Below are 26696 nucleotides of genomic sequence, written 5' to 3' on the forward strand. Positions count from 1 at the left end.
CTGGAGAGTCCCTGATTCATGAACTAAAAGCTTTCTAGGACTCTTTCAGCTGTTTCAGTTCTTGTGAGTGTTGTCTAGAAGTTGCTATGAACATAAAACCCAGCAGATAAATAGATTGCAGTTGGGGTCAAGCATTTTCAAGCATTGTCTAAGAGGGTTTTTTATTATTATATATTGGGTAGGTCTTGTGTCAAGCAGAATGAATGCCAGCTGCACTGATAGAGCCAGGTGATTAAGAACTGAACTGGTATTAAGGTCACTGGCTGAATTAGAGAATGAGATGGATTAATGTTTGCACAATACTGAAGTGTGTGCCAGCTGCTAGCAGCTGTGGTCTTTGTTTTTCTCTTAAAACTGAAAAGAAAGGTAGAATTCTAATGCCTCTCTGCTATAAACTTGACGCTTAAATGCCTAATGGCAGTAATGGGTAACTTTGTTGGGATAGATCACTGAACACTTCTGTGAATTGTTGTGCAGGCATTCATCTCCATTCGCTCCCAGACCAAGCTCTGTAAATTGAATTAGCGTTCTGTTGTTTTGCCTGTCCCTTAGTTTACCACTCCAGGTAACAATATGCTTATCTAATGAAGCTCATGCAGATGACCAAAGCACAATTTGCACAAGGGAAAGAAACATTCAGAGCATGATATTCCTTTTCCTTTCCTCCTAATTCCTTGCCTTGAATCTGAGGTTGCTCAGTGTGACAGAAGCCAAGTGCCAGGTCCTGCCCTTAGGTCACAACAACCCCTGCAGCACTGCAGGATGAAGGAGGAGTGGGATCTGTAAGGAAGGGACCTGGAGGTGCTGGTCTGCAGCAGCTGAACACGAGCCCAGGTGGCCAAGAGGCCAATGGCCCCTCCAGGACTGTGTCCAGTTCTGGGCCCTCTGGCCAGGGGGACACTGAGGGGGTGGAGGGTGTCCAGGGCTGGGAAGAGCCTGAGGGAGCTGGGAAAGGGGCTCAGCCTGGAGAAAACGAGGCTCAGGGGGCCCTTGTGGCTCTGCACAACTCTCTGACAGGAGGGGACAGCCGTGGGGGATTTGGGTCTGCTCCCAGGGAGCAGGGACAGGAGGAGAGAGAACGGCCTCAGGCTAGGTCAGGGGAGGTCAGGGTGGACAGCAGCAGGAATTTCCCCATGGGAAGGGTGCTCAGGCACTGGAAGGGGCTGTCCAGGGCAGTGTGGAGTTCCCATCCATGGAGGTGTCCAAGGAACACCTGGATGTGGCACTCAGTGCTCTGGTCTGGGGACAAGGTGGGGTTCGTGCACAGCTTCAGCTCAATGGCCTTGGAGGGCTTTTCCAGCCTAAACAATTCTGTGATTCTGAGGAGCATTGGGTTCCTCTGGAACTCTTTGCTCATCCTGGTGAGTCTACATTTACTGGATTTTCAGAGGTGGAGTCTGTCAGTGAGGTGGCAGATGAGCTGAGACCAGAGGAGGGTTTTAAGTTGCTCATAGTTGCTGCATGACTTGACTGCAGTTCTTTGCTGGACGTAATGGTCATTTTGCCCTGCAAAATGAGATCACTGGTACCAGATGCTGAGCCCTTACTCTCTCTAGTGAAGCAGCCAGAACCTGCCATCACTCGCATTTCACAAAATACAATTTCAAAGCAGTGTAAGCTCATTAGCAGGGGTGCATCCATGTCTTGGATTCCTAGATCACCACTGAAGAACCACTTGGGCGTATTTGAACGAGCAGTTTGGCTCTCTGCTGCAGAGCAGAGCTAATTTTGATCCTACAGAGCTGATGACCAGCAGTAGTTGAACACTGATTGCCCAAGTACAACTCTCCAGTTACCAAATAATGAGTGTAGAACGATGGCGTGTACTGGGGTTTTCTTTGGCATGGCCATAACCTCAGGAATTGGTGTTTGGAAAGCAGAGAGCAGCACGTGTTTTAAATGCCTGAATATTCCTTTTCACTTTGGGCTGCATGGATTTAACAAGAAATCATTAATGCAGACTGTTAATGTGCTGGTGTTACTTTTGAAAGTGGTGTTGGGATTTCCCCATGGCAACTGCAGTAAACACAGCGAGAGGCGATTCTGCCAAAAACCACAGAATGGCTTTTTTCATGTGTGAGGAAAAAGAAATGTCACTGTATTGAACCCGTGAAACTATCATCTATTTTGTTCATGAAAAGCATCCAACATAAAGCTGTTATCTCGATGGGAGTCGAAAACGGGGCCCTTGATGATTTTTGATGGTTCAGGCTGGTACATAACGACAGTGTGTGACAAATACTTGTGCTTTATTGACAAAATAGTACCAAATGTTTTCCTAACGCAAAGCAGGCGGCAAATGCCAGCCAGAGAATCAGCAAAGAGTGTGCTGCAGCTTTCTGCAATCTTTTTTTGATCATCACAGACGACACTAATGGTCGGCCTTGTTATTTATTGAGGTTTCCTTTGGGAATAAGAAGGGAAGCAAGGCAGAGGGACCTGCAGTGTAGCTGTTGGGCTGCAGGAGCAGCTGGAAGGGGTTTGGGACAGGCAGGGACTCCAGGCAGTATGTTTGTCATGGGGGGTCACTTGGTCAGTAGGTCTCATTTGGGGGGATGTTTGTGGAGTGGGTTCACTTAAGTCATCATTTAACCTCACCCTCAGTACTTGTTCTCGTGTTTTGGGTTCTGTTGAGGCTGCCCAGATGAAGATGTAAAGGTCACTTGTCTGAAGGGATAACCCAGAGTAAATCTCTCCATGTATTGAGATGTTACAGCAAGGGCTTTATGAGGAGCCCTGTAGGATCTGGCTGTAATGTCAGTACAGTCCCTGGGATTTACGAGGTAGGCACCTCTCTATTTCCTGGCTGTAAATGTTCCACGTGTGTGGTGCTCAAAATCTGTCTCCTTGCTTTGAGCAATGTTCCCTCTGTATTGCCTGACGCCTGTTATTTGTACCTTTATTTTCACTAGCCTATAGACAGAGCTATTGAATTAAAGATTCAGGAATGTCAGTTCTGGTTATATCAAGCAACTTTGATTTTAAAATGAATTGATGATGTGTCTCAACTGCTTGGGGAAGTTCATTTCAGCCTTGAAGGCACTTAATAAGAAATAAATTCAAAGTTTCTTGGGAAAATCTCAGTGTTAGTAAAGGGTTCTTGTTCTTCCCAGCTCCCATTTTGTGAATGAAGCCTCCCAGCAGATCTTTCCTACTTGGAAGGATTAGATGCTGATGTTTTGCTGCTTAGATATGAAGGGGAGCTCAAATACTGTGCTGAGTGCTGCCAGCTCCTGGTGCTTCCAAGTGATTTATAATCCCTCTTTGTTTGCATGTATTTGTCAGTCAGCTTGTCTGGCTCCTTTGACAGAGAATCTGGATTCCTAAAAGTGTTGCTTTAGGACTTGGTGTGTATATGCATATACATATACATGTGTGGGGTTTGGGAAGAAGGTTCTGCATCACTGATGCAAATATTTTCCCTCTTATTCCCATGCAAACAGTTGCTTAACAGCACTGCCAATGTATTAAACATAAGGGAAAACTCTAGAAAAAGTAGGTGCTGAACCACTCAGTGCAGCTGCATTTGATTTGATTTGTAGGGATGTGTAAGGCATTTATGGAGCTGCCTCCCTCCTTAGTTTCTCTGCTGCTTCTGTGGGTGCAGATGTTATTTGGGTGTTAAAAGTATAATATTTCACCCTAATGAGTTACTGTTTGTTCTCACCACTAAGTGGCACTTCTTAAGCTGAATTCTGAGAAATCAGTAGTGGCCCTTTTACCCTTAGGAGTGCTCCTGCAGAGGTGATGCTCTCCCTGCTCCCAAAACCAAGGGCACCCAAAACCTTCTTTGGGATGAGTGTCAGCATGGCAGAGTGCCTGAGACATCTCCTGCTCTTCCAAGGGCTTGTGTTATCCAGGGTTAAATGCCTGGGAAACTGGGATGTTGACCCAACTGTTCCTTATGCAACATCCCAGCTCAGAAGCTCCTCTGTTCAGAGATACAGAAATATTTATGTTGGCAAGGCAACAGCTTTTATGCCTCGACCTCTTGTGTCCTGCCTGCAAAAATCCAAGTTTGTACTCATGGAGGATACAAGGTTTAACTTTTCTCCAGGTTTAATTACTAAACCTGTTAAAATTGACACTGTGTTGCTCTTCACAGCTTTCAGGGGATTGCGCTCAGGCCTTGGAGAGAAATTAAACTTTCGTCTTCTCTCGCCTGACTTGAATTGAAAGATCGCCTTTTGCCTCATCCTCTGCTGCAGATTGTTGGTTTCCTTGCTCACGCTGTTCTTCCTCCCTGGCTGTCACTGGTACCCTCTCCCTGTGTGTGTCCTCTTATCCCCTCCCCTGAGGGACCCATCCAGTGCCACATTGGTAGGGACACCTTCCACTGTCCCAGGCTGCTCCAAGCCCCAATGTCCAACCTGGCCTTGGGCACTGGCAGGGATCCACGGGCAGCCACAGCTGCTCTGGGCACTCTGTGCCAGGGCCTGCCCACCCTCTGAATAAAGAATTTCATCCCAGTATCTAATCTAAACTTTTCTTTTACTTTAATACAGTCCCCCCTTGTGCTGTCACTGTCTGACCTTGTCAAAAGCCTCTTTAGGTACTGAAGTCCACTGTGACATCTCTCCAGAGCTTTCTTACATCCTGACATGTTAAATTTGTCAATGAAGAGTTTGTTTTAATAAAAAGAGGGTAATTACTGCCCTCAGGAGAAGGTGTTACCTTTGATTTTGTGCTGTTTGGCCAGGAATTTCCTCAGCTTTCCAGCATGGGGTTGGGCAGCCTTGTGCTATTCAAGGATTAACTGGAGATAGTTTTAATTCCATGTAGCTTTGTGCATGGCAGGGTTGTTTCCCAAGGGTCAGAGGAAGAAGAAGGCAACGCTAAAAGACATTTTCTGAGAAAAGATGTTTTAAAAGCAGCGTTTGAAGGTCCCTGTTTGCAGGGCACTGTCCCTGTGGGGTCACCCGGGTGTTAGTGAAATGCCTTTGAATGCTAGCAGTTCTAGCCAAAATATATTATTTTTGTATCTGATTCTAATTTCTCAAAAACATCTTAGCATGCCTTAAGTCTTCAAAATTCCTGGCTATTTCTGAGTTAGCTGGAAAGTCACTGCTTAGGGTAGATTGTGGTAATTGAGATTAGAACGAAGAGGTGAACTGGGTGATGTGGGGATGGGATCTTCGAGGAGGTGAACTGAAGTTCTCCGGAAAAAAAACCAAACAAACCTCTTTATTTTCAGTTTAGGTATCTGCAGAGCTTCCCAGGTGACTCAGGGTGAGGTTATTTGAGAATGACAGGCTCTGAAAAGAGCAGGTTGGGATCAGATAATCGAGATGTATGTTTGACTGTGCATAAAGATGTGTAAACAGCTTTATTATTTCTGTGTGTATGCACCAGAGGCATGGAAATGCTGGGAGTCTGTTTGGCTGCCTACAAAACTTGTGGGAATCCTTCCCTTTTTGCCCCTTCTTATCTCTTGGTCTTGTGAACATAAAGGGTGGGGAGTGAAAAGCGAAATCCTGCAGTTGGTTTGCTTTATGTTCGGACTTAAACATTCCTGAGATGATTGCCACATTTTACTACAGCCACCTGCTTTCCCTCCCCACTGCTGGGCTGGGGAGGTTCTGCAGAGCCCCAGGTGTGTCTCCTCACTGCTGTCTGCCACTGAATCACGTGCTTATGCAGTTGACCTCCAGCCCTTTGAACTGACTCTATTTTTAACTTAAAGCAGGCAAGAGAACTCATGCTAAGCAGAGGCTGAGCAGACAGCACTGCAGTCATCTAAAGATTTGTTGTTGCTCTAAGTGCCCCCTTCCTCCAGGAAACAGAGCTGGTAGTGTGGGTTAACTTGTTGAAAAGCTTGAAAAGCACTTTGAGAGATGCCCAAATTAAAACATATATATATATATGTTATCTATCTATCTGTTTAGTCATGGAATCTGAATGTTTTTAGTTCAATTGTGCCTGTTAAATAGAAACCCGATGGCTGCTATTTTACATGAAGGCTGTGAAACTTTGTTTTCCAGTTTGGCAGATGGTTTCATTCCGTTTAACTCTGATTAAGATATCACAGTCCTGTGCAGATGTGTTATTTCTGTCCTGAGGTGGTTGTGCAGTGTTGCCTTGCCCTGCTCCTGTGTATTTCTGCCACGGTGGCCAAGTTCTGCTTCAGTGGTGAAGGTAAAAATCAAGAGGAGACCTTTCCATGAGCTCTCCCAGGCTGTGTAAGAGCAGTTCATCACCCCACATGCCCTTCCCAGGCTGGCGGCTTACTGGCAGAAACAAATAATCTTCCCTTGCAGGACAGTGGGGATTAAAGCGCAGGTCAGTGCTCGTCCTTTGGCTCTAGCACATCTCTCAGTGCAGGTCACTCACCTGTTGCTTGATGTTCATCCAGGCTCCTTGCACCTTCAGCATTCCTGATTCCTGTCCTCCTGTAGATGAGCAGGATGTCAGTACCACTCATTCCTTCTTCCCAGATTGTCCCACCTAAATCTCAGCCAGAGCAGTACCAGGAATCATGTTATTCTTTGTTTAAGGAGGGAACCTTTCTGTTGGGTGGCTTTTACTGGCAGTTTTCATCTGATCCCTTTGGAATCCATCCTGATTTGAAATAGTGGTGAAATAACAGTGCCTGATTTTGAGGGACCTTTGTGTCCCTTCTGAGTGAAGTCTGAGGGTCTGCAGGGAAGCATCTGGGAAGCAGGACCTTCCTGGGATTGCTTTAGTAGGGGGAACAGAACAGAAAGTTGCATTTAAAATAAAGGACTCCAGAACAAAGTAGGATTTATTTGCTGTGTTAATTACAGTTTTGTTCTAGGTAACTGTTAAATGATTCCTTCCTATGATTAGGTGCCTTTTGCCATGAAAATGGAGGTTCTAATTTCCTTGTGGATCACGGATTGCAATCCCAGGTGTTGTACTTCACGCTGTACCATTGAAACTTCAGTATGAAATCCCTCGATGTGTATGTGGGCACCTTTTGGTCTTTCCCCTGGGAATGCTTTCATTCAGGTGGCTTGGAAAAGAAATGAGCACACTGCAGGAAATTGTTCTTGGAGTCCCTCCTGGAAGTTTCTTTGGCAGGAGCAGGGGCCATGCCTGTTGAGGTTGGCTGCAGTAGCCAGGCAGAGGGGTTAAGGTGAAGCTCCTCTTCTTTATTCTTACAGGATATGTTCCTGTCACAGCTTGCCTTAACCTCTACCCTTGCAAAATATGTCAGGAATTGACTGATAACAAATCCCTTTCCATCCCCAAATAAAGAAGACACAGAGTGTGATCCAAGCCTGCCTGCTCTGGTTTGTATTTTTAGGGCCCCCAGGTTGAGAATCAGCTGTATCAGTGTGATGTTACCCATAAATAGTGTGGTAAAGCATTGGGACAGGTTGTTTATGTATGGAAGAAAAACCAGTTTGGTGTTGAGGGCTCGACAGCATTTAGTGGGTGATGGAACTGGCTATGGTGTAGTAATGATTGATGAAGTGTGTGTGACCCTGTTTCCACATCACAGGACTTCCCACAGCTTTCCTTCAGCTGCATCTGGCTGCCAGGTCAGTGTCCTGTCCCCAGGTACCCACTGCAGGTGTCTGCTGGTGCCTCTGAGTGTCCCAGTCCATGTTGGCTTGTCCAGCCTCCTTCCCAGCCCACTCACAGCTGCCACTGCTGCCCTTGGGGAATAAAACCAGAGGAGTTTCCCTGTTCCTTCCCTCCTGCAGGAGGGAGCTGAGTTACCCAGCCAAACTCCAGTGAGCTCTGAAAATTTGGGCTGGAGAATTCCCGCTTCCATTCTCTCCATGCATTTCACTGTTACAGCAGAGTTACAGGTTCACACTCTAAGTAAAAAGCTGATTTCTTTCTGGTCCCAATCTGAGTTCCTTTCCTGCAGAATAATCCCAGGAATGTGTCACTGCAGTCATCACAAGCACTGCTGGTTTTTACTGTTTACATGTGCTGTCCCCTGTCCCCCAGCGCTGGCAGTCCTCAGGGGAGGAGGAAGGAAGGGTTTGTGCAGTAAAAACAGAACAAAAACCACAGCAAAAACATAGAGCATTTTTTTTTCCCCGCTAAGATGAATAAAAATGGATTTCTGTGCATTTTTTCAGTCATTCAGATGATGAGCTTTGATGAATAAAGCAAACAAGGAGTGGATGCTGGATGAGAGCTCAAGGAGCCTCGTGTAACCTCCATAAAGGGCTTCCCAGATAAACCCAGGCTAAATTTGGGCTCACACCACTGTAGTTTAGCTTATCTTGTCACCTCTTGTACCCTTTTCAGCCAGTCTCAGAGGAATTTTTTTTCCTTAATTCCCCTTTTTTCCAGGAATTCCCTTTTTTCAATGGCATGGCATTTTGGGGGGATTACATATATATATATATATATATATATATATATATATATATATATATATATATATATATTAATGCATATATGTAATTTTTATGTAATGTATAAATCCATGTCAGATGAAGTCTGCTTGCAATGCCTTTATTTCAGGCACATTCCTATGCATATTTAATAATTTTATGGCTGTGGCTCTGAGCTGTGTGATAGGAGTTTGGAGTCAGGCTGTGTCCTTGCTCTCTGAGCTGGGAATTTTTGAGTAATAAAGGCAGTTGTTTTTAGCTCCAACTCGTGAAATCACTTAAAGTGAATTTTACCACCTTTAATTCTTCATGTTTGTTTAGTGGAATATGCACCCAGCAGGCCAAACCTAGGAAAAAATGATTGCAGAACCAATAAAATCAGCTGGGTGTTGAAATAAGCAGTTTTGCAGCATTCTCACTTGTATTTTTTTCCTTCATTTCAATGTCATGTTTTTTTCCAGTGGATGACTTGGGCTTAAAACCTTGGGCCTCAAAGTGGTTGTGAGGCTTTTTGTTGTTTTGTTGGGGGTTTTAAGGGCATTTTTAATGGTTCTGTCACCAATTTTGGCAGCATTTTTGAGGAACATTTCCAGGACATTATAATTGGTACATGAAGTGGGAGCCAGATTGTCTAATTTCAGCTTGAAGTACAGCACTTCTTTTGAAGTCTTGAGTCTTTGAGGTTCTGGTCACCTGAATTTTCAGGAAGGAGTGTGGCATTTAATTCCTATAGCAGATTCTCTAGCTGGAAACTCTGTGGCTGTTTATATTAAAGTGAGATTTAAGTGTAGGATTTTCTTGGAAAGTACCAGTAGAGGCTGGGAGATCAATGCAAAACCCCAAAGGTCAAGTTTTTAGTAGGCTCTTGTGCTGTTCGTGGCTTTTGTCCCTGGGCATGTTATAAATCACTTCTGGAAATAATTTGGGAATTACTGAGAAGAGCTTCAACAGCCTTGAAATTGCTGTGAGGAGGAAACATCCTGTGATATGAAGCAGCCTTGGAAGAATGGCCTCACATTTCTCCTTTATTGTTGGTGCTGTGTTTGGGGGCAGGCAGGGGATTTGTGTGCTTTGGGCTTCCTCAGCTCAGCTTTAGGTATTGCTCTCTTGAGAAAAGATCTGCTTTTAGTTCCAGGGGCTCTCCCTCCCCAGGATTTTTTTGGCTTGGGTAGTGAGATTTATTTACTGGAGAGTTGTGGCATGTTTAACGTGGGTGTTAGTCCATAATGCCAGTGCATGTCATATTTCGGGATAAATGACTGATTTTTGGGGGATCTAATTGACAAATGCTTCATTATAGCTTCAAAATGCTTAATGCTCACTGTATATCTGTGTTGGGGGAGGCACTGAGGTACGGGCTGTCAAATACAGTGTCTGTATCAAAGAATTGGAAATTCAAGTGCTTATTGTTTGGTTTATGCAGAAAATCTCCTAATTCCTCACTGATTCATCTCGGATGTGTTATTCCCCAGATATCAGCTGGGCAATGGCAGCTTTCCATTTCTTGTGCTGTGATTTCCAATAGTTCAGTTCCTTTTGAAATTCATCATATTTCCCTTTTTTTAAGCAATAAGGATTGTGGTGACATGTCTACTTGATTTAAAAGATAAATGCCTGATTCTGGGGAGTTCAGCTGCCTGAAAACACCTTTAAAGTTTTTTCCCTCCAGGTGAAAATGCTCCCTTCCTTTGTTGAAAGTGGGAATGAGTGTGGCAGGTCGTGGATTCTTGGGAAGGATGGAGCCTTTGTGATCCAGGGTATCTGCAGGGGTGGGCACACCTGGGGTCACTCAAGTGGCACAGCAAAACCTTGTGAGCAGGCAGGTTGTGGATATTTTAGGGTGCAGTGGTGCAGCACTTGAGAGCAGCCAGAGGTCTTCAGTTCTCAGTGTCAGATGCAATCCTGAGCAAGGCTTTAATTCAGAGGCACAATTTTCAGCGTGAAATCCACAGTGGGTTTTTTACTGCATTTATCTCAAGCTTTTCCTTCATGTGGAGACTGGTCTGTACAGAGATTTCTTCATCCAGCAATTCTTTGGGAGCCCTCTGTGACTGCCTGCCTGCTTTTTTAATGGGGAAAACTCATGTAATGCTTCCCTAGATAATTTCGTTCATTCTTCTTGTGTATTACAGTGCCTAAAGCAATTTAATAGGTAACACAGTTTGATTTTTTTTTCCCCTGCTGTAGCCTTGGTATAATTCACCATGATAATTGCTTTAGAGGTTTACAGATGACAAACATGTCTGGTTGTAAGTGTACACCTGGCTTAGCTACTTAGAATAAGGTTGGACTTGATCTTGAAGGTCTTCTCCATCCTGACTTTTGTGTGATTTTAACAGGGATGCAGACACTTTCTGATAAAGTGTATTCGTGGTGCTTGGGATGGAGCAGGGCATGTTGATGATGCTCAGCTGTAATGCTGGGCAGGGCTAATGAAAATCACCTCACAAGAAGTACTTGGACAGCATTTCCTCCAATGGATGCAGCATTTAAGGAGCCTGGAGGCACCCCTGGAATTAGGGATGTAAGGGTTTCATGAAAGAGGGGAGTTTGATCCTGTGCAAGGTAATGTTTTCAGTTTGTATTGTCTGCTGTCCAGCTTTCCCATCAAAACAGTTTTCTTCTGTAAAAGCCTAGGCTTGTGTGCAGTTTTTAATTTTGTCCTGCAGCCTGGTAGGATGATCCTGCTGAAAACTGCTGTGAGCCTTTTCTTGGCCTCCTGTAGATCCTGCCAGAGGGAAGGGCAGCAGGATGTGATCCTCCTGCTCTTTTAGGCTCCCTGATAAACTGTGCTCCCAGTGAAATGGCTCAAATCATATGTAAATATTCTGCCTTGGAGGCTGGCACTGAGGCAGATAAGGGGGGCAAATTGTCCTGAGACATTAATCTTATAGTCTGAATAAAGGGAGAGTGAGTTGGACAATAGGGATTATAACTGAAATCCAAATTCTGTACCTTTTTCTTCAAATGCACAGGAAGAGTGGAGCTCAGAGCAACCTGATCTGGTGGAAGGTGTCCCTACCCAGGAGAGTAGATGATCTTTTAAAGTCCTTTCCAACTTAAACTATTCTATTATTTTTAATAACTAGAAGTCATTAAACTGGAAGTATGTTTTTACATACATACACAGGAGCTGCTAGAACTGTTGATCCTGCTTTGATTTAATAATGAATATTCTGTTGCATATCCAGGTTTGTCTTGTCTGATCCCTGACTGTAGTCTCCTCATCTCCCTGAGTTGGTTGTAAATTGCACAGCGTGGTGGAACAGCAACTTTTAAAGGCTGATTAATATTTGTGTGAGTCAGCAGGGACGTGAATGGTGGGTGGTTCTCAGCCCACCAGGAAGTCCTTCCAGAGCTGATAAAGGTGAGGTGTCAATTGGAGCCAGCTGGTACCAATGGCATTACCTTTGCCTTATGTTCAGATGGTCTGGAGACTTGGATTTCAGGTGTTGGGGGTCACCCAAACCACTACATAAAATATAGAAATAATATATATATATATAATGAGTTGGGTTTTCTGGTCTGCCTCTTGGTGTTTAGGATAAAAGCTGTTTTGTTTATCCATGAACATGGAAAACCCCTTAGAGTTTTGTGGAATGAAGAGATTTCACTGCTGGTATTGCTTTACCGCCATATATGAAGGTTTGTCCCCTCATTTTCTTGCATGTGTGGATAATAAGCACATCTGCTTCATCTGATGATTTCTGCATTCGACCAGCTTGGGATTTCCCTAAACAGAACACTCAGAGTAGGATGCACCTCGCTTTGCCAACTCAGCTTCCATCAGGTACAGCTTGATGCCGTTTTTCTAATCCTGGGGTTAGATGTCTTGAGCATTCAAGAGAAAAAAGTCTGGAATGTGGTTGGAACAACCTTACAGCCATCATTTGGGACTGAGTTACAAGTGGAAACTTGTTGGCTTGTTAGAAAAGCAGTGAACTTGTGCTGGGAAAGTGAGATTTTTATATTCCATGTCTTTGGGAACCGTTTCCTAGAGCTAGGTGAAGACAGTAAATTTGGAAATGCTTGTTTTTCTTTTGGTTTCAAACCCATGCCTATTACTGTTAAGTTCAGACTTTTATCTTATAAATAGTATTATTTGTTGACAGTGTAACCTGCAGTATGGTAAACTTCCATCACTGCTGTGAATTAAGTGGAAAGGTGAGCAAAGGCAATTAAAAATGTGCCAGAATTATTAAAATAAGATATCTACTGACATTGCTGCATCCCTTGAGGCATTCCAGCCAGGCTGAGCGAGGCTTGGAGCAACCTGCTCTAGGGGAAGGTGTCCCTGCCCATGGTAAGGGGTGAAATGGGGTGGTTTGGTAGGTCCCTTCCAACCCAAACAATCCTAGGATTCTGTGGTGGCTATCAGAATTTACTGGCTTCTCGACAGGGAATGAAAATGAGGATGCTGGAGAAGAAATTCTAGTATTGTTAGGATTTAGCTTGTGCAAATGTCTTGTGGCATATTTCAAATAAATTTAAGGAAAAAAACCCTTCCTAGCCAGAGCTTTTGATGATGCTATAGGGGTATATAACCAGTAAGGCTCTGGTTTCCTTGCACAGCCTCCATAAAAATGCTGGAAGGACTGAGTGCTAAAAATACATCCTTAACCCCACAGCAGTGGTTTGTGTTGGCCTTCCTGGAGGAACAAATCCCTTTAATTAGTAAGACAGTGAAGTTTATTTTGGGGTTTGCTTTGTTTCATTCTGGGATGTGAACTCTTACGTGCTGCAGCTTAAAAAAATGCAGGATGCTGTGGCTGTGCTGGGGTCTGCTCCAGCTGCTGGCAGCACCTGCAGCCTGCACTGCACTCCTCATCCCCCTGCCTGGGCCTGGGAAAAAAGAAATCCATTTAAACGGGGAGGAGGAGCCAGGAATTGTTTTGCCGTGCCCCAGTAGCTGCCTGGATGTGCTAACCACATGCTGTCTGGGTGTATGGGATGCTAAGGACAGAGCTCCCCTGGCTTTGTGCACGAGCAGGTTTTGGGAGCTCCCTGAAAGGGCAGAGCTGGTCCCTCTGGATTCTGGAAGTGTGCATTCATTCAGTGTCACATGTTCTGCTGCTGCTTTTTGGGTGGCTTTCTTGAGATTTGGAGCCATGGCTGTTGGCTTTCTGTTTGCCCACTATACTGCTTCCAAGTGGCTGCGTTTTAGTGTGGATTTAAGGCTGCACTTGATTGTGTTAATTATTTTCTTAAGAGCATGTGCTGGTGGTGTTGCTGGAGTAGAGGCTGACACCCTTCTTGTTGGCTTTGAACTACATTTTAGATCTTTCTGTGGCTTTTTTGGCACCTTTTTTTTTTTCTTAAACATGAAGAGATTTTTTTATAATGAATTTCAGTGGCTGATGGGGTCGAGTTTACCTGAGGAAGTGGCACAGAGGTGACAAAGAATATAAACTGGCCCTCAGCTTTCCTTTCTCAGCTCATATAAAGGAACTAGGAGGTTATAGGATTAGTAGGGAACAGAATTTGAAAGATTACTTCAAATTTACGTACTTAAAGAGTAATTCTTTAAGTGTTTGAGTGCATGGGTTTAGCAAGGACAGTGTGGTTTGCTAGAGCACGTTATAGGTCAAGGTGCAGCAAAAGAGGGCTTGTGCAAAAATAGCTAATTTTTTCCAAATCATCCTTTAATAGGCCGCATTTGCATGTTGTAAAATATCAAATGTGAAAAGCATCAGAGACAGGACTTTAAGGACAGAGGTGTTTGGTCTCATAGGTGAACAAAATTGGTTTCTGATTATTGAGCTCTGCATGGGCTCCTTTGAAAATATCATTTCTAGTGCAGTGCTTTGAGTTTAAAGTATGTGCCTGAGGTGATGGGAACATGCTGAAGCTTGGAAAACACACTTGAGTTTCTTGGCTTCACCCAGGAAATATAAATAAGAGCGTAGCCAGAGGGCAGGATTTTTGTGAAGACCCACAACAGTCTGATTCTTGGATGAGGGGTTTTTTTTAAAAAAAAAAAAAAAAAAAAAAAAAAAAAAGTCATATTACCAGTTCTGGCAAAGTAAAGATTCAGCTTTCTAAGCTTCAAATGGAGAAGGATTAATGAATGGATATTTGCAATGGTTCTGTGTTGATTTAGATCTCAGTGCAATAATTCTTCAGGTGCCGTGGGTGCTGGGTGAGATGGGAGGGGAGGAGAAGCCAAAGGAACGATAGGGAATGGACCTTGGCATCCCAGCAGCTTTTTCTCACTTCTGCCTCCCTCCAAACCTGCAGCTTTATGTGCAGGGGAGAGCTTTGTGTTACAGCCACCCGGTCTAAAGTTCATGTGAACAATGTTTTGGGTTTCCAAAAGAAATCCTTTGGACTTGCAGGGGTCCTGTGTTTTCCAAAATGCCAGGTGGTAGCAGGTGCTTTTTGAATAGGGAGCTGTGAAAGGAAACTCTTTCCTAACGTAGCATTTAGTGACATATTGTCTTTTCTATTACTAGCTGTTTTTAAGCAGTTTTCAGGCAAAAGGTGCTGGCAGACCTGAGCCCTCCCCTGCTTGCTTGGCGTTCTGTCAGCTTCAGGGTGCATCCCTGGCTCAGCTGTGCAGTGCTAAGTCCCGGGTTTTTAGTGCTGGCTTAATGTTTTGGTGGCTTTACAGGCTCTTAGTAATATAGTGGAGTGAGTGAGTAGTGGCCTTGTTGCAGGAAGATAAAAGCTAATTGGGCAGCTGAGGTGAGTCTGCACTGCTCAGGTGTGCTGCAAGAGCAGAGTTCCCAGGGGGAGGGAGACAGCACAGGGAGAGCATCCAGGGTCCCTGCCTGTACTGGGAAGCTTTATGGGACCATCTCCCTGCCCCATGAGGTCAGGGGAAGGCTCTCATCCACACAAACCACGTCTTCCCCATCCTACTTGCCTGTTTTAGGTTCTCCATGTGGGCTCTTAGGAAATCAGCCTTTTTCTCATAATGGATCTCTGCACAACTGAAATAAAATGGGTCCCCTTTGCACTGTTTCCTTGTTGCTGTAACCAAGGCTTTTGCACTGCTTCCAGCTCAGCATTAATTCCCTTTGAGACCATGCCTTGGATTGCATTAACTTTTTTTTTTTTGACATTTGACAAAAGCTGTGTTTAAACAAGTTAGATGTGCATCAGGCTAATAAATATAAACGCCATCAGATTATTCCTGCTGGGCTGTTCTCTGGAGAACAGTGTCTCATTTGTGTATTTTCCACTAATCATCTCCAAATCTTGCATGGGTGATATCAAGTTAGGGAAAGTGGATTTAGGATTACATATGGTACAGTCAGGGAAAAAGAGGCTCTGTTTTGACAACCAGCATAGCAATCTGGGAGACATGACTCCAGTTCTAAAAAATGTTTTCAGAAATGTGTTGCATAAACAAGTCATCATTTCCCTGGTGGAGAGGGGAAGTGTTTTTCTAGATGTACTTCTGTACAAACCTTCTGGACCTGCTTTCCATAGCCTCAGTTAAAAGCACTGAAAAAGGTCCCTGTGAATGGTCAGATGATGTCAGAGCACACATTTGGGTTGACAGGCAAGGAAGTTGGGCCATGAGCTGATCTGAGAGTGACTGAACTCGTGACTGAACGTGTATGCTGCAGGTTTTGGCACGTGGGTGCAGCAGAAGAATAAAGAATTCTTGACAGCACCATCGCTCCTCTGCAGGTTCCTCGAGAGGGGAGGGACATTTTGGGGATGGGAAGAGTGTAGGTTCAGCTGAGTTATGGGATCACACCGCTTAAACCAGGCTGACTTCACCGTGGCTGCCTGGGTGTGACGAGGGGCAGAGTTTGCCTCTGTCTGCATTAATCACGCTGTGCAACCAGCGAGCTGGAATTGAGAGTGAGCTCTATAGGTGGATGGATAAATGAGGTATTGGGAAGGGTGACTTGGCTTTTATGGGGAAAATCATAGCTCACATTTACTCAGGTTCTGTAGGGAAGGACAAAGGAAATCTGTTCATTTTGATTGCTCTCAGTAGAGATTTGAGCTGAGCTACCATCAGATAAGAGGGAGGATCCTCTTGTGAATAAAACTTCTTTAAAAGTAGGGAATCATGTCTACGAATAAATAATTGATTTTTTTTTTTAATGTTAAAAAGATCCAGCAGCAAATCCTGGAGGAATCTGCTGCAGCCTCCTCTTCAGGTTGAGATACTGATGAAAGAATGATGAATGCCCAGGCAAAAAAGAAAACAAAAACCAGGAGCTGGTTGTGCACTGCTGCAGAAGAACCTGGTGGTTAGTGGTGGACATCCTGGTGGCTTGAACTTACTGTAGGGTAGTGTGGGGACAGTAAAAGGGAGGTGAATTTGGTCTAGGCAAGAGCAATCATCCTAAGGAATGGGGCAGCCAAGTGGGATCAGCATGAGAGAGGAGGGGGAGGTAAAGATGGAATCACTCCTGCTTATCCTTCCTTCCATAAGGATTAAGAAGCACGTTGTGAAACTGGTAAGAGGCAGATTAAACCCAGGCCCAATAGTTTTCCCTTTTGTTGTAATCCCAAAGACAGTTGAACTGTGAGTCCCTGTAGGACCTTGGCAGTGTCCTTAGCAGAGATGCACAGCTATGAGTAAAACACTTCAAGGGTTGTGTTTATGGGAAGAGGCTGCCTCTATCTAAACTGCTTGATCACAGAATCCCAGGATGGTTAAGGGGCCTTAAAGCCAATCCTATCCCACCCCTGCCATGGGCAGGGACACCTTCCACTGTCCCAGGCTGCACCAAGCCCCAATATCCAGCCTGGCCTTGGACACTTCCAGGGATCCAGGGGCAGCCACAGCTTCTCTGGGCACCCTGTGCCAGGGCCTGCCCACCCTCCCAGGGAACAATTCCTTCCCAATATCCCATCCATCCCTGCCCTCTGGTAGTGGGAAGCCATTCCCTGTGCCCTGTCCCTCCAGTCCCCTGTCAATTTTTAGTCTGGGATTTGGTGTCTGCCACTCTCGAGTGTTTGTACTTTTGTCACTGCTTTGTTGAGCATGACTTGATACTCCTTTTCTCTCCTTCCTCCTATGCTTTTTTCCCCCCCAAGGTTGCTGTGCTTTTGCTCACTTACTGCCATGTGCTTCATGTTCTGTTTCTGAAATTTTGGTGATGCTCAAGTACTACCCCAGAACATCTCCTCTGTGGAATCCCAGTGGTGGGAATCCTGTGCAGGGTGGCTTGCTGTGTGCTTGGGTTTTATTTAGTATTGCCTCTAGAGCTGTGTCAGGGCAGGGTTTAGGTTGAAGATCAGAAAAGGTTCTTCCCCCAGAGGGTGCTGGGGACTGTCCAGACTCCCATAGCATAGCCCCAGAGCTCCAGGAGTGTTTGGACAATGCTCTCAGGGATGCCCAGAGTGGAATTGTTGGGGTGTCTGTGCAGGGCCAGGGGTTTGGACTGGGTGATCCTTTTGGGTCCCTTCCAGCTCAGGATATTCCATGATTCCATTTTCTTTTCTACCAACTAGTCACCAAGTTCCCCTTGCTAATTTTTTGTATTTTTTTTAGAGTTGCAGCCATTCTTACCTATCTGAAAAGCTTAGAGTCTTTTCAGCCTGCCTAGCAAAGCCTTTCTTTTTTTTTTTTTTTTGCATCTCTATTGTGACATTTTTCTTGTCAGATAAATCTGTTCCTATATTCTTTCAAAATGCTCTTTCTCCCCACTTCATCTTTTTTAATTTATCTTTTGACATTGTTTTTTCTTGTGCCATCTGCAGAAGCTGTCCCTTTTCATCTTTGATGCTGCTCAGGGAGGTTCCTCATTAATATTCAGATTTAAATAAGAAGGGCTAATTCCTCATTTGTGTCTGTAGTCAGGAAAGGCAGCCCAGGTTATGGTTTTTGAAGGATCTAATTTTGGGTATTTTGGACGTCCTTGCTGGGGTGTGGATTTTCCCTCCTGCCTCTCTCAAGTGTGACTTGAACAGCTCGAAACTTATCTCCAGATTTTCACTGAGTTCCTTGTGGGATCATCTTTCCTGTGCTGGCACTGCCCTTCCCTTGAGGCAGGAGAGGGGACAGAGCAGACCTCACCTCTGGCACTGCCCTGATTTTGGGCAGACCCAACAAAACAAGGCACTTACCAAACATTCCATCTCCAGTGCCTTCTTTTTCTTCCTGGATGCCTTTACTGCTGGGTTCTGTTTCAGCTGAATTTCTGTGGGGATTTGGCCCTTAGGAAATATTGTTTATTGCCTGGTAAAAACGGTGTTACTCCACGGCATTGCAGAGATGATAATTTCCTTCCCCAGTTTTATTGGAGCAGGGAGCAGTTGTACTACAGGGATGCTTTCATTTTCTCTTTGTCTGCTTTTTATATTCTTTCCAGCCTCTTGGTGGGGTTGTCATTGCCTGCTGGAAGAGGGGCTGGCCCAGCTCTCCAGTGCCACATTTCTCTGAGAGATGTGTTAGGAAATGTGCATTTGATTGGAATGGAGTTGTATTCCTGACAGTCCTCGCTCCAAACATCCCTTGCTGACGTGCTCTGTGCTTCTCCCACGGCACAGTTGTCTCAGGAGAAAACTGTGGTTTCGTCTGTGGGATTTGAATTTCTCTTACACTAATTGTGTGTGTCAGCTCCAGAACCCAACCCACTGGGAAAATACAAGGAATGGGAAGTTTTCCTTGTTAAGTATGTAATTTATTTTTCCTTATAAAAAGCCTGCAGCCAAAATATCTGCTCTGTTTGGTTTGAAGGTCTTGTTTTGTGGGGTGGGGAGGGTTAGGATGAGTAGTCAGGGTTGGAGCTATGTTGTATTTAAGGGCCAAAGAAATAACTTGGTGGTGTTAGATGTAAAACTTTGTGCATGAGATTGGATTTGGGAATATTCTTGGATCCATTATCCATCATTCCTTTTGTAGGATGCATGGGGTTACCCATAGGAGGTAACATCTCTGCAGCCCCCTGAAAGCTGTGTGGAGTGGCTGTAGATGGGAAAGAGAGGGGGGGGATATTAACAGGAGCAAATCGTTGAAATATTTTTATTTTAGTGATCTGAAAATTGAAGACAAACCCCGGATGCTGTGATGAGAGCCAGTGCTCTGCAATTCCCGAGCCCAGAGCGTATTTTGGGAAAGGCTGGCTCGCTGGCTGGGGAGCTTGTGCAGCTCTTTGCATCCCTGGTCCTCCTTTTGTTTCCATGGCAGCACAAAGGATAACGCTGCTGCTGCAGCTGCCAGATGCTGCTGGAAGAGAGATTACAGCTCTGACCTAAATTTCTCTTTAATACAGTTCTCAGTTACAGGGAAAGGTTTTTCAGATGTCACAGATATGAGAGGCTCTGATGAGCATGGGCTCAAATTCCTGATGCCTTCACTGCTCCAAGCCCAGCCTCGTTTTCTTGTTTATAATTAGGAATTGGGTATGGCCAGTGATAAATCTGTCCAATATCAAACATTTAGGCTGGAGCTGGAAGAGCTCGTGGGGTTTTATCCGTTCTGACAGTGCTGGCAGGGGATGGGAGGAGCCTTAAACTGACAGCTCGTGAAATCCCTCTGGTTTTAGAGCTGTAATTGAATTGCTCTGTGGCAGTTTGGTGACTTGTTCTGCAGTGTGTGTCTTAATGCTGTTGGTGAAGTGTAAATACAGCATTGTTCTGGGCTGGGATGTGATTCCCAGAGCCTGGCTGGGCTTCCCACCCAGGGGAGGGCAGGGAGCTGCAATGCTGCTTTTTGCCTCAGCTGCCTGGGAATTATAAATTACACATCTGTGGTTCAGGAAGGAAAAAAGGGACTGTTTGGAGCTGGGTGGTTGCAGCAGTAATTCCTAACTGACATACAGTGGAAAGCCATAGGATCCATGATTCTGAGTAGGGAGGAAATAAAACCTTAAATCATCCTGGTGCTGCTGTTGGTGGTTTTCTAAAGGTTTTGTTACTGTTTTGTAGTTATTGTGTGGTGCAATGGAACAGAGTGAATAAGCAGAGAGGACCCATATAAAAGACTGATTTTCAAAACCCAAACACAGCAGATCTAAAAATTCATAGAATTCCAGGGTGACTTGTGTTGGAAGGGACCTTAAAGCCCAACCGGTTCCACCCCCTGCCATGAGCAGGGACACCTCCCACTAGACCAGGTTGCTCAGAGCCCCATAAAATCTATAAAAAAAGCCTTTTGAAACGTGACACGATCTTCCAAATAATATTTTATGCAAAGCTTGGAAATCAACATGTCAGGATGGTTTTATGCTGTTTTCTGTTGGAACTGACTCGGTGCTTTGACTTAAAGTGCTGGGGGCTGGGTTGGAGAGGATGTGCTACGAGATTACCCCTCCTGAAAAATGCATTTTTTTAGGAGGATCACAAGTCTCAACCCAAAAGCTGCACATTTCCCTCTTTGCTAAGAAAATCAGCACATGAGCTTTGGGAGCTACGTCCTGAAAGTGCTGCTTTGATACAGCTCCAAGAGAGAGATGTATGGCCTTATCTGCATCCTTGTGGGCAAGTGGGAGCTTGCAGGAATGTTTTCTGTACCTGTTCACTCTCAGGTTTTTATTTCAAAGCAGAAGAAACTCTAAATATTGCTTGTAATGCAGAAATTACTGAAGGGGAGAGCAGCGTGTGACATTGATGCTTTCAACTTCATTCCTGTGTTTTTGAGGGCTCCTGTTCTTAGCAAAAAGGACCTTTTAGCTGAGAGTTTCCAGAGAAATCCCTTAGCTTTTCTATATTTTATTTATTTACAGCTTTTCCTCATTTAGCAGGACAGCAAAGTAACGTTGGGATTGCCTGAGGGAAGCTCTTGCTAAGAAGCTTTCCAAGAATCGTGAAAGATTTAAGTCCTTTCATGTCATCCTGCAGGGATATCTGCCTGCCCTTCCCTCACCACTCCTTTTGGTCAGGTTGCCATTGAGTTTCCATCTGGATCAGAGGAAGAGAAAGCTCTGAGCTGCTCAGCTTTTTGCTAGTCAAGGGTGAGACCTCTGGGTGAGAAAAGAGCAGAAGAAGGTCAGTGGTTCAAGGGCTGGTGATGGGCAGGCTGCTGTGCTGGTACTGCCCAGGCTCTCCTAAAACAATAAACAGACAAACTGCACTGGCTGGTGGGGATTTTTTTTCTCAGGATGGACACAAAGGGGGTGGTGTTAATAATTGGCCCCAGTTAGAACCATTTTCTCAGAAGGGCCATTAGCTGCCTTGCTGCTATTGCCTGTGGCAGTAAATGGAGTTAATTTAGGGGAGAGTCTCCAGTGTAAAAACTCAGGGATGGGCTGAGCCAGACTGCTGGACTCTGACCAGCTAGGCCCTTGCTGTGCTTACTGCTGTAATGGCTGGGAAGCTTTCCTGGTTTTCATGACTTCCCTCCCCTCTTCTGAATCATGGGTGCTGAGATTGGCCTTGAGCCTGTATTTGCTCACTAACATTATTTTGCTAATATTTATTTAGATTTTAGTGGTCATTCCTGGATTTTTCTGTCGAGGCTTTTAAATATGGAGTGTTGGAACAGTCAGACCTCCTTGGAATCAGCTGTGCCATGGAGTGCATGGACCTGCACCCAGGATTTCACCTCAGCAGGTGTTGCCCCATCCCTGGAAGTGTCCAGGGCCAGTCTGGACAGGGCTTGGAGCAGCCTGGCATAGTGGAAGGTGTCCCTGCCCACAGTGGAATGGATGAGCTTTAAGGCTGCTTCCAATGCAAACCATTCTGGGATTCATGTGGTTGGAACCAATGTCTACATCTCATTCTTAATACTGGAATTAAGAAGGTTCTTCTGGGTGGGGCTGAGTTACTGAACTGAGGTTTTACAACAGCCAAGAATCCTCCTGGAGTTCGTGCTTTAGGGGTAGTGCTAGAAATAAAAACAAAATAATTGAGTAAAAAAAAATTAAGACTTGTGTTGTGGCAAAGTAAAGTAAAGTTTGCAAAGGAAATGCAGCCTAAACGATCTTCTTGGTGCACATCTTAAAAAGACACAAGTGACACCATGAATATTTGAAGCTTTTGATCAGTGATGCAGAAATGAAAGGAGCAGCACATGCAACTGTGATCAATTATTGACAAAAGTAATTCCTTGCATGTGTGGAGCCTGTAGTGGGACGTGAAGGTTGAGTTCACTAGAATTCCAGAGCTGGGCAGTAATGCAAACAAGACCCCAGTTGATCAACTTCATGCATGTGGTTCTATTTATTATGCAAATCTCTTCCAATATGTTTAAATCAACATGTGGTGGTGAGGGGTTGCACCTTCAGCAGAGGATTTTTGTGGGCTGCACAGTTTGGGCTCTGCATGCTCCAGTTTGATGGATCCAGTGTTTCATGATGTACCTATAGGTTAGTTTATTTAGGAAAATAATCCCAAAACCTGCTTGTGATGTGCTATCTCTGAGTGTTTGACCTTTTTACCTTAATTTCTGTGGATCTTGGAATAAATCAGTGTTTCTTGAGGCATTCCTAGAAGGTGAATTGGGCAGAGGGTGCTTCCATGTCCCTCCCAGTGAGGGCACACAAAGCTCACACTGCTGAAGAGACCAGGGGCTGGTTCATGCCACGTTCTGTGTTCAGCTGCAGTAATTCTTTGTAAACATGCCAGTGGAAAGGAATCCCATAGATCTCCCAATAGGAATGAGTTGGTTTTATTTTTTAAAGGGTACTGGAAGACCTTATGTAAAGTAATTGCAAATTGAGGATATATTATTAAGTGGGAGATTTTAGTTTAAACTAGTTGGGTTGAGGTCAAGATGTTTGGCTTTTTGTTGTGTTGTGGTTTTTGTTTTTTTAAACAAGCATATTTTGTCAATAAAATGAAATTTCAGCTGTTCTCAAATATTTTGTACACTCAAAACCTGTGTGGGAGCAGGAATTGAGGGCTTAGCAGAAAAGGGGAAGGTAGCTTTGTCAAGAAGTCTAGCACCTTGTCAAGTGAACTTTATTTCTTATATTGCTAATCAGGATTAAAATGCATATATTGCCCATATTGAGAGCTGATACAGTTTAGGAAGGTCCTGGTGTTGGCTTTTGGTGCATTTCGATGAAGGAAGGACCAAGTAGGAGGACTAAATCCATGTCCAAGGCTGGGTCATCCTTCCTCTCTGCAGCTGCCCACCTTCTGCTTTGTCATTTGGCGTCTGTGCTTTTTGGGATTTTAGTTTTCATTGCCTCCCTGATTTGTCCTTTTTGAAAGCACCGATCTTCCAAAGTAATATTTTAAGGTTTTTGTTTTAGAGAACAGGATTTTGTGCAGTTACCCTTTGGCTTGGCAGATTTTGTTGCAGTTCTCCAAGCCAGCAGCAGTGATTTGCTCACTCATCTTTTTTAATCTTCCATGGTGATAAAATTCAGTGGTTCTCTTTTATGGAAGCTTGTTGGCATTTAATAGGGAGCTCTCCCAGTTTGTTTTGCACACCTAAACCTCCACAGTCAGGGATAATACCTGCCTGAGACTGATGGTTTTCCTTGACTCCTGAGAGTCTGGAGATGAGCTGAAACCTCCTCCTCTCATTCAGCCAAGGCTGCTCTTTCCCAAATCCACAGCAGCTCAGAGCAAGGTGTGAGAATTGATATTTCCTGTTAGGGCAGTGAAATTTTTCCCAATGCCCAATCTAAAGCTCCCCATTCCATTGCTCCCTGTCTAGGAAAACATTCCTTCCCACAGGAAGGTAGGAGAACATCCTAGACCAAGCTGTGGTCCCTTTAATCACGAGCAGGTCTTGCATGCAGTGTTCCCAAATGGAAATTGCTGCTTGTCTGGTCTCCATCCCAAGTTCTTGTCACTGGGTGTGGTACAGAAAGCTCTTCCTGGGGGTTTTGATCCAGTGGGACTTCAGGTCATGGAACAGGAACTGCATGAGCACAGTGTCTTCTCTTGCCCCTGGAATGCCAAAGGTTAACCTGAGTCTTGAGAGCATTCACTCTGAGCCTTTGGTTTTCCTTCTGCTGCCAGTGGCTGTGTGGGAGGCAGCTCATACCTGTACCAAAATACTGATTATTTCTCACGTGTTTTCATATGGGTACTCACAGGATTTATTCATGGCTGAAATACCAAGGGATGTGTTACATGAAACTGGAGAATTCCCAGCTAATAGGTCTTTTTGGGATATTAAGGCAAAAGCAATGTATTTCATAGAGGTACACTGGAAAATACAAGTTTGTTTTGTGGTTGTTTTTTAGGTGGGTGATGGGAAAGCTTGGATGGTTTCTGAAGGTAGTGAGAGGCACATCTGGAGTAGGAAATTGCCTCCAATTTTACTCTCCAGATTAAAAAATCAGATGACACAGCTTCTCCTCCTGCTGATTGGAGGAGAAGCAGTGGCTCGCTTAAAAACAACGTGGTCAGGTGTAACCTTCCAGCTGCCATTTCCTGTGGCATCAGGAATTGCTTGGAACACCAGGAGACTCAGTGCTGCTTCATTCAGTGGAGTAGGAGCTGATCTGCTCAGTAGGAGCATCCTGTGCAGCACAGGCATTCAGCTGGTTTGCATGGTTCTGGAGGGGTTAAATCAGCATCCACACTGGGTTTGGAACAGAAGCATCACTGTCTGTTTGCATACAGCTGTCTGGACCTTTATGGAAGGAATAAAATCGTGAAAGTTTTTAAATACAGAAAAATTGAGCCTTATTTCTGTTCTTTGGTGTGGAAATGACAGTGAGGTGGGAGCCAGTTATCAACTTCTGTGATAAACTTGCCTTTCTTCAAGAAATCAAGTAGTTTTTAATTTTGTAGTAAATGGTTCTGTGGTTTATTTCTGCCTAGACAATGGCATGTTTGAGGAATGAAGAGAGATTTCCCCCTGCCTGAGCAGGGATGCTCCCACTGACTGGCTTCTGCAGTTGCTGACGTTAAGTGTGATGTGCAGTAGAAAATAACATGTTTCAGAAACAGCAAATTTTCTCATTTACCTGGATGGAGAAGTTACTGCAGACGGTGGCAGCTGCAGTTGGTGACATGCAGTGTGACAAATCCAAGGCTTTTCCTGCAGGGAAGGAATGTGTTGTTCTGGGTGGGATGTGGTTTAAGCAGGGACACACTGGAAGAGCCTGTGTGCAGCTCCAAGGACCTGGAGGTAGTTTGAGCTTGCTGATGGTGTGGGAGCACTTGCTGCTGAGAGCAGATCCTTGCAGAATGGGAATTTCTCGGATTTTTGATATCATTTCCCCAAACCCCTGTTGTCTGTCATGTTGGACTGTCAGCCTCCCCAGAATCAGGAGTGACCTCTGGCCTCGTGTTCCCAAAGCTGTGCTGTGAAATTGTGTGCAGCAAGCAGTAAATGTCATTATCCTCATGTTGGGAATGTTCTCCTCTTCCACAGATGCCTTTGTAAACAGCCAGGAATGGACACTGAGCCGATCTGTACCAGAGCTGAAAGTGGTGAGTTCACGTTTGCTCCTGTCTTGGAAAACATCCTGGGAATGTCACACACAAGGGGGGGTCCTCCATGCTTCACTCCAGCTACTGTTGGGAAAAAAATGTAGAAAGCGGTTTAAATAAGTAAAGAAGTTTCCCTCTACATATTATAGACTCACAGGAGGGTTTAGATCGGGAGGGACCTCAAAGCTCATCTCATCCCACCCCCTGCCATGGGCAGGGACACCTTCCACTATCCCAGGTTACTTCAAGCTCCTTCCAACCTGACCCTGAACACTTCCAGGCCTGAGGCTGGCTTTATGAAAATGATGTATACTCAATATTTCTAATCACACTTCAAAGACCTCTCAGGATTTTATTGCTGTTTGAATTTGTTCTGCTCCAAGAAGCAGCTTCCAAGGGGCATCTTCTCAGCAGGGAAGTCTTAGGGCAGTGGAAGTTAGCGGCTGACACATAAAGCTCTTTTTATCTCCCCATATTAAGCTTCCCTGATTTCTTAAAGGACTAAATGTTATTCTCCCTCTCTTTAAAGAATTTAGGCATTTCCCAAATCTGAGTTGATAATAGTGTTTTATAGAGGTGTGAGAATCTGCAAGGCCACATTTAACAGGATAAATGCACTTAGAGAGGCATTTTAATAGGAGCATCATCCTCACAACTACAATTCTGTGGCTGTTTTGATTTTAGCAGTGCTCAAGGTGAGTACAAGAAAAATCTGGCAGTCAGTGGATGCAATTCCCTAATACAGGAAGGGTCAGCAGGTTTTGTTTAACAGATGTCATTTGGAAGACCCCAGATACCTCACACAATGAAAAACCAGGAATTCAGGGCTGGAAGGTGTTGGTTGGATAGGAGTCCAACACTGTTAGCTGGCTTATCTTTGGTTCCCTTCTCTGAGCCCTGCTAATTCTTAGCACCCACGAGGAAAACTGGGAATTGCAGGTGAGAGCAGAGCTGCAGGCAGTCCATGTTGTAATTCCAGAGCACCAGAGGATAACCAAGCACCAGGTGATGGTCTCGGGGTACGTTTTTCTGTTGTGATAGCCTGGCTGCATCATGTGAGTGCTTACCTTGGGTGTTTTGCCCCTGTGTTGTCTGAAGCAGGGGTTGGAAGAGCAGATTTCAGCT

General features: G+C 44.7%; 1 protein-coding gene across 6 annotated transcripts in view; it reads left to right on the top strand.

Annotated features, from left to right (window-relative positions):
* Positions 1–26696, top strand: part of AGAP1 (ArfGAP with GTPase domain, ankyrin repeat and PH domain 1) — a 304936-nt gene that overhangs the window by 68466 nt on the left and 209774 nt on the right. For all 6 annotated transcript variants that reach the window (XM_088167528.1, XM_088167529.1, XM_014890724.2 and 3 more), the window contains exon 2: positions 25513–25571. In XM_088167528.1, the coding sequence (XP_088023654.1) occupies positions 25513–25571 (59 nt within the window). The remainder of the gene's footprint in view (positions 1–25512; positions 25572–26696) is intronic.

This window comes from Sturnus vulgaris, chromosome 7, assembly GCF_052056855.1.
Source record: "Sturnus vulgaris isolate bStuVul1 chromosome 7, bStuVul1.hap1, whole genome shotgun sequence".
Classification (NCBI taxonomy): domain Eukaryota; kingdom Metazoa; phylum Chordata; class Aves; order Passeriformes; family Sturnidae; genus Sturnus; species Sturnus vulgaris.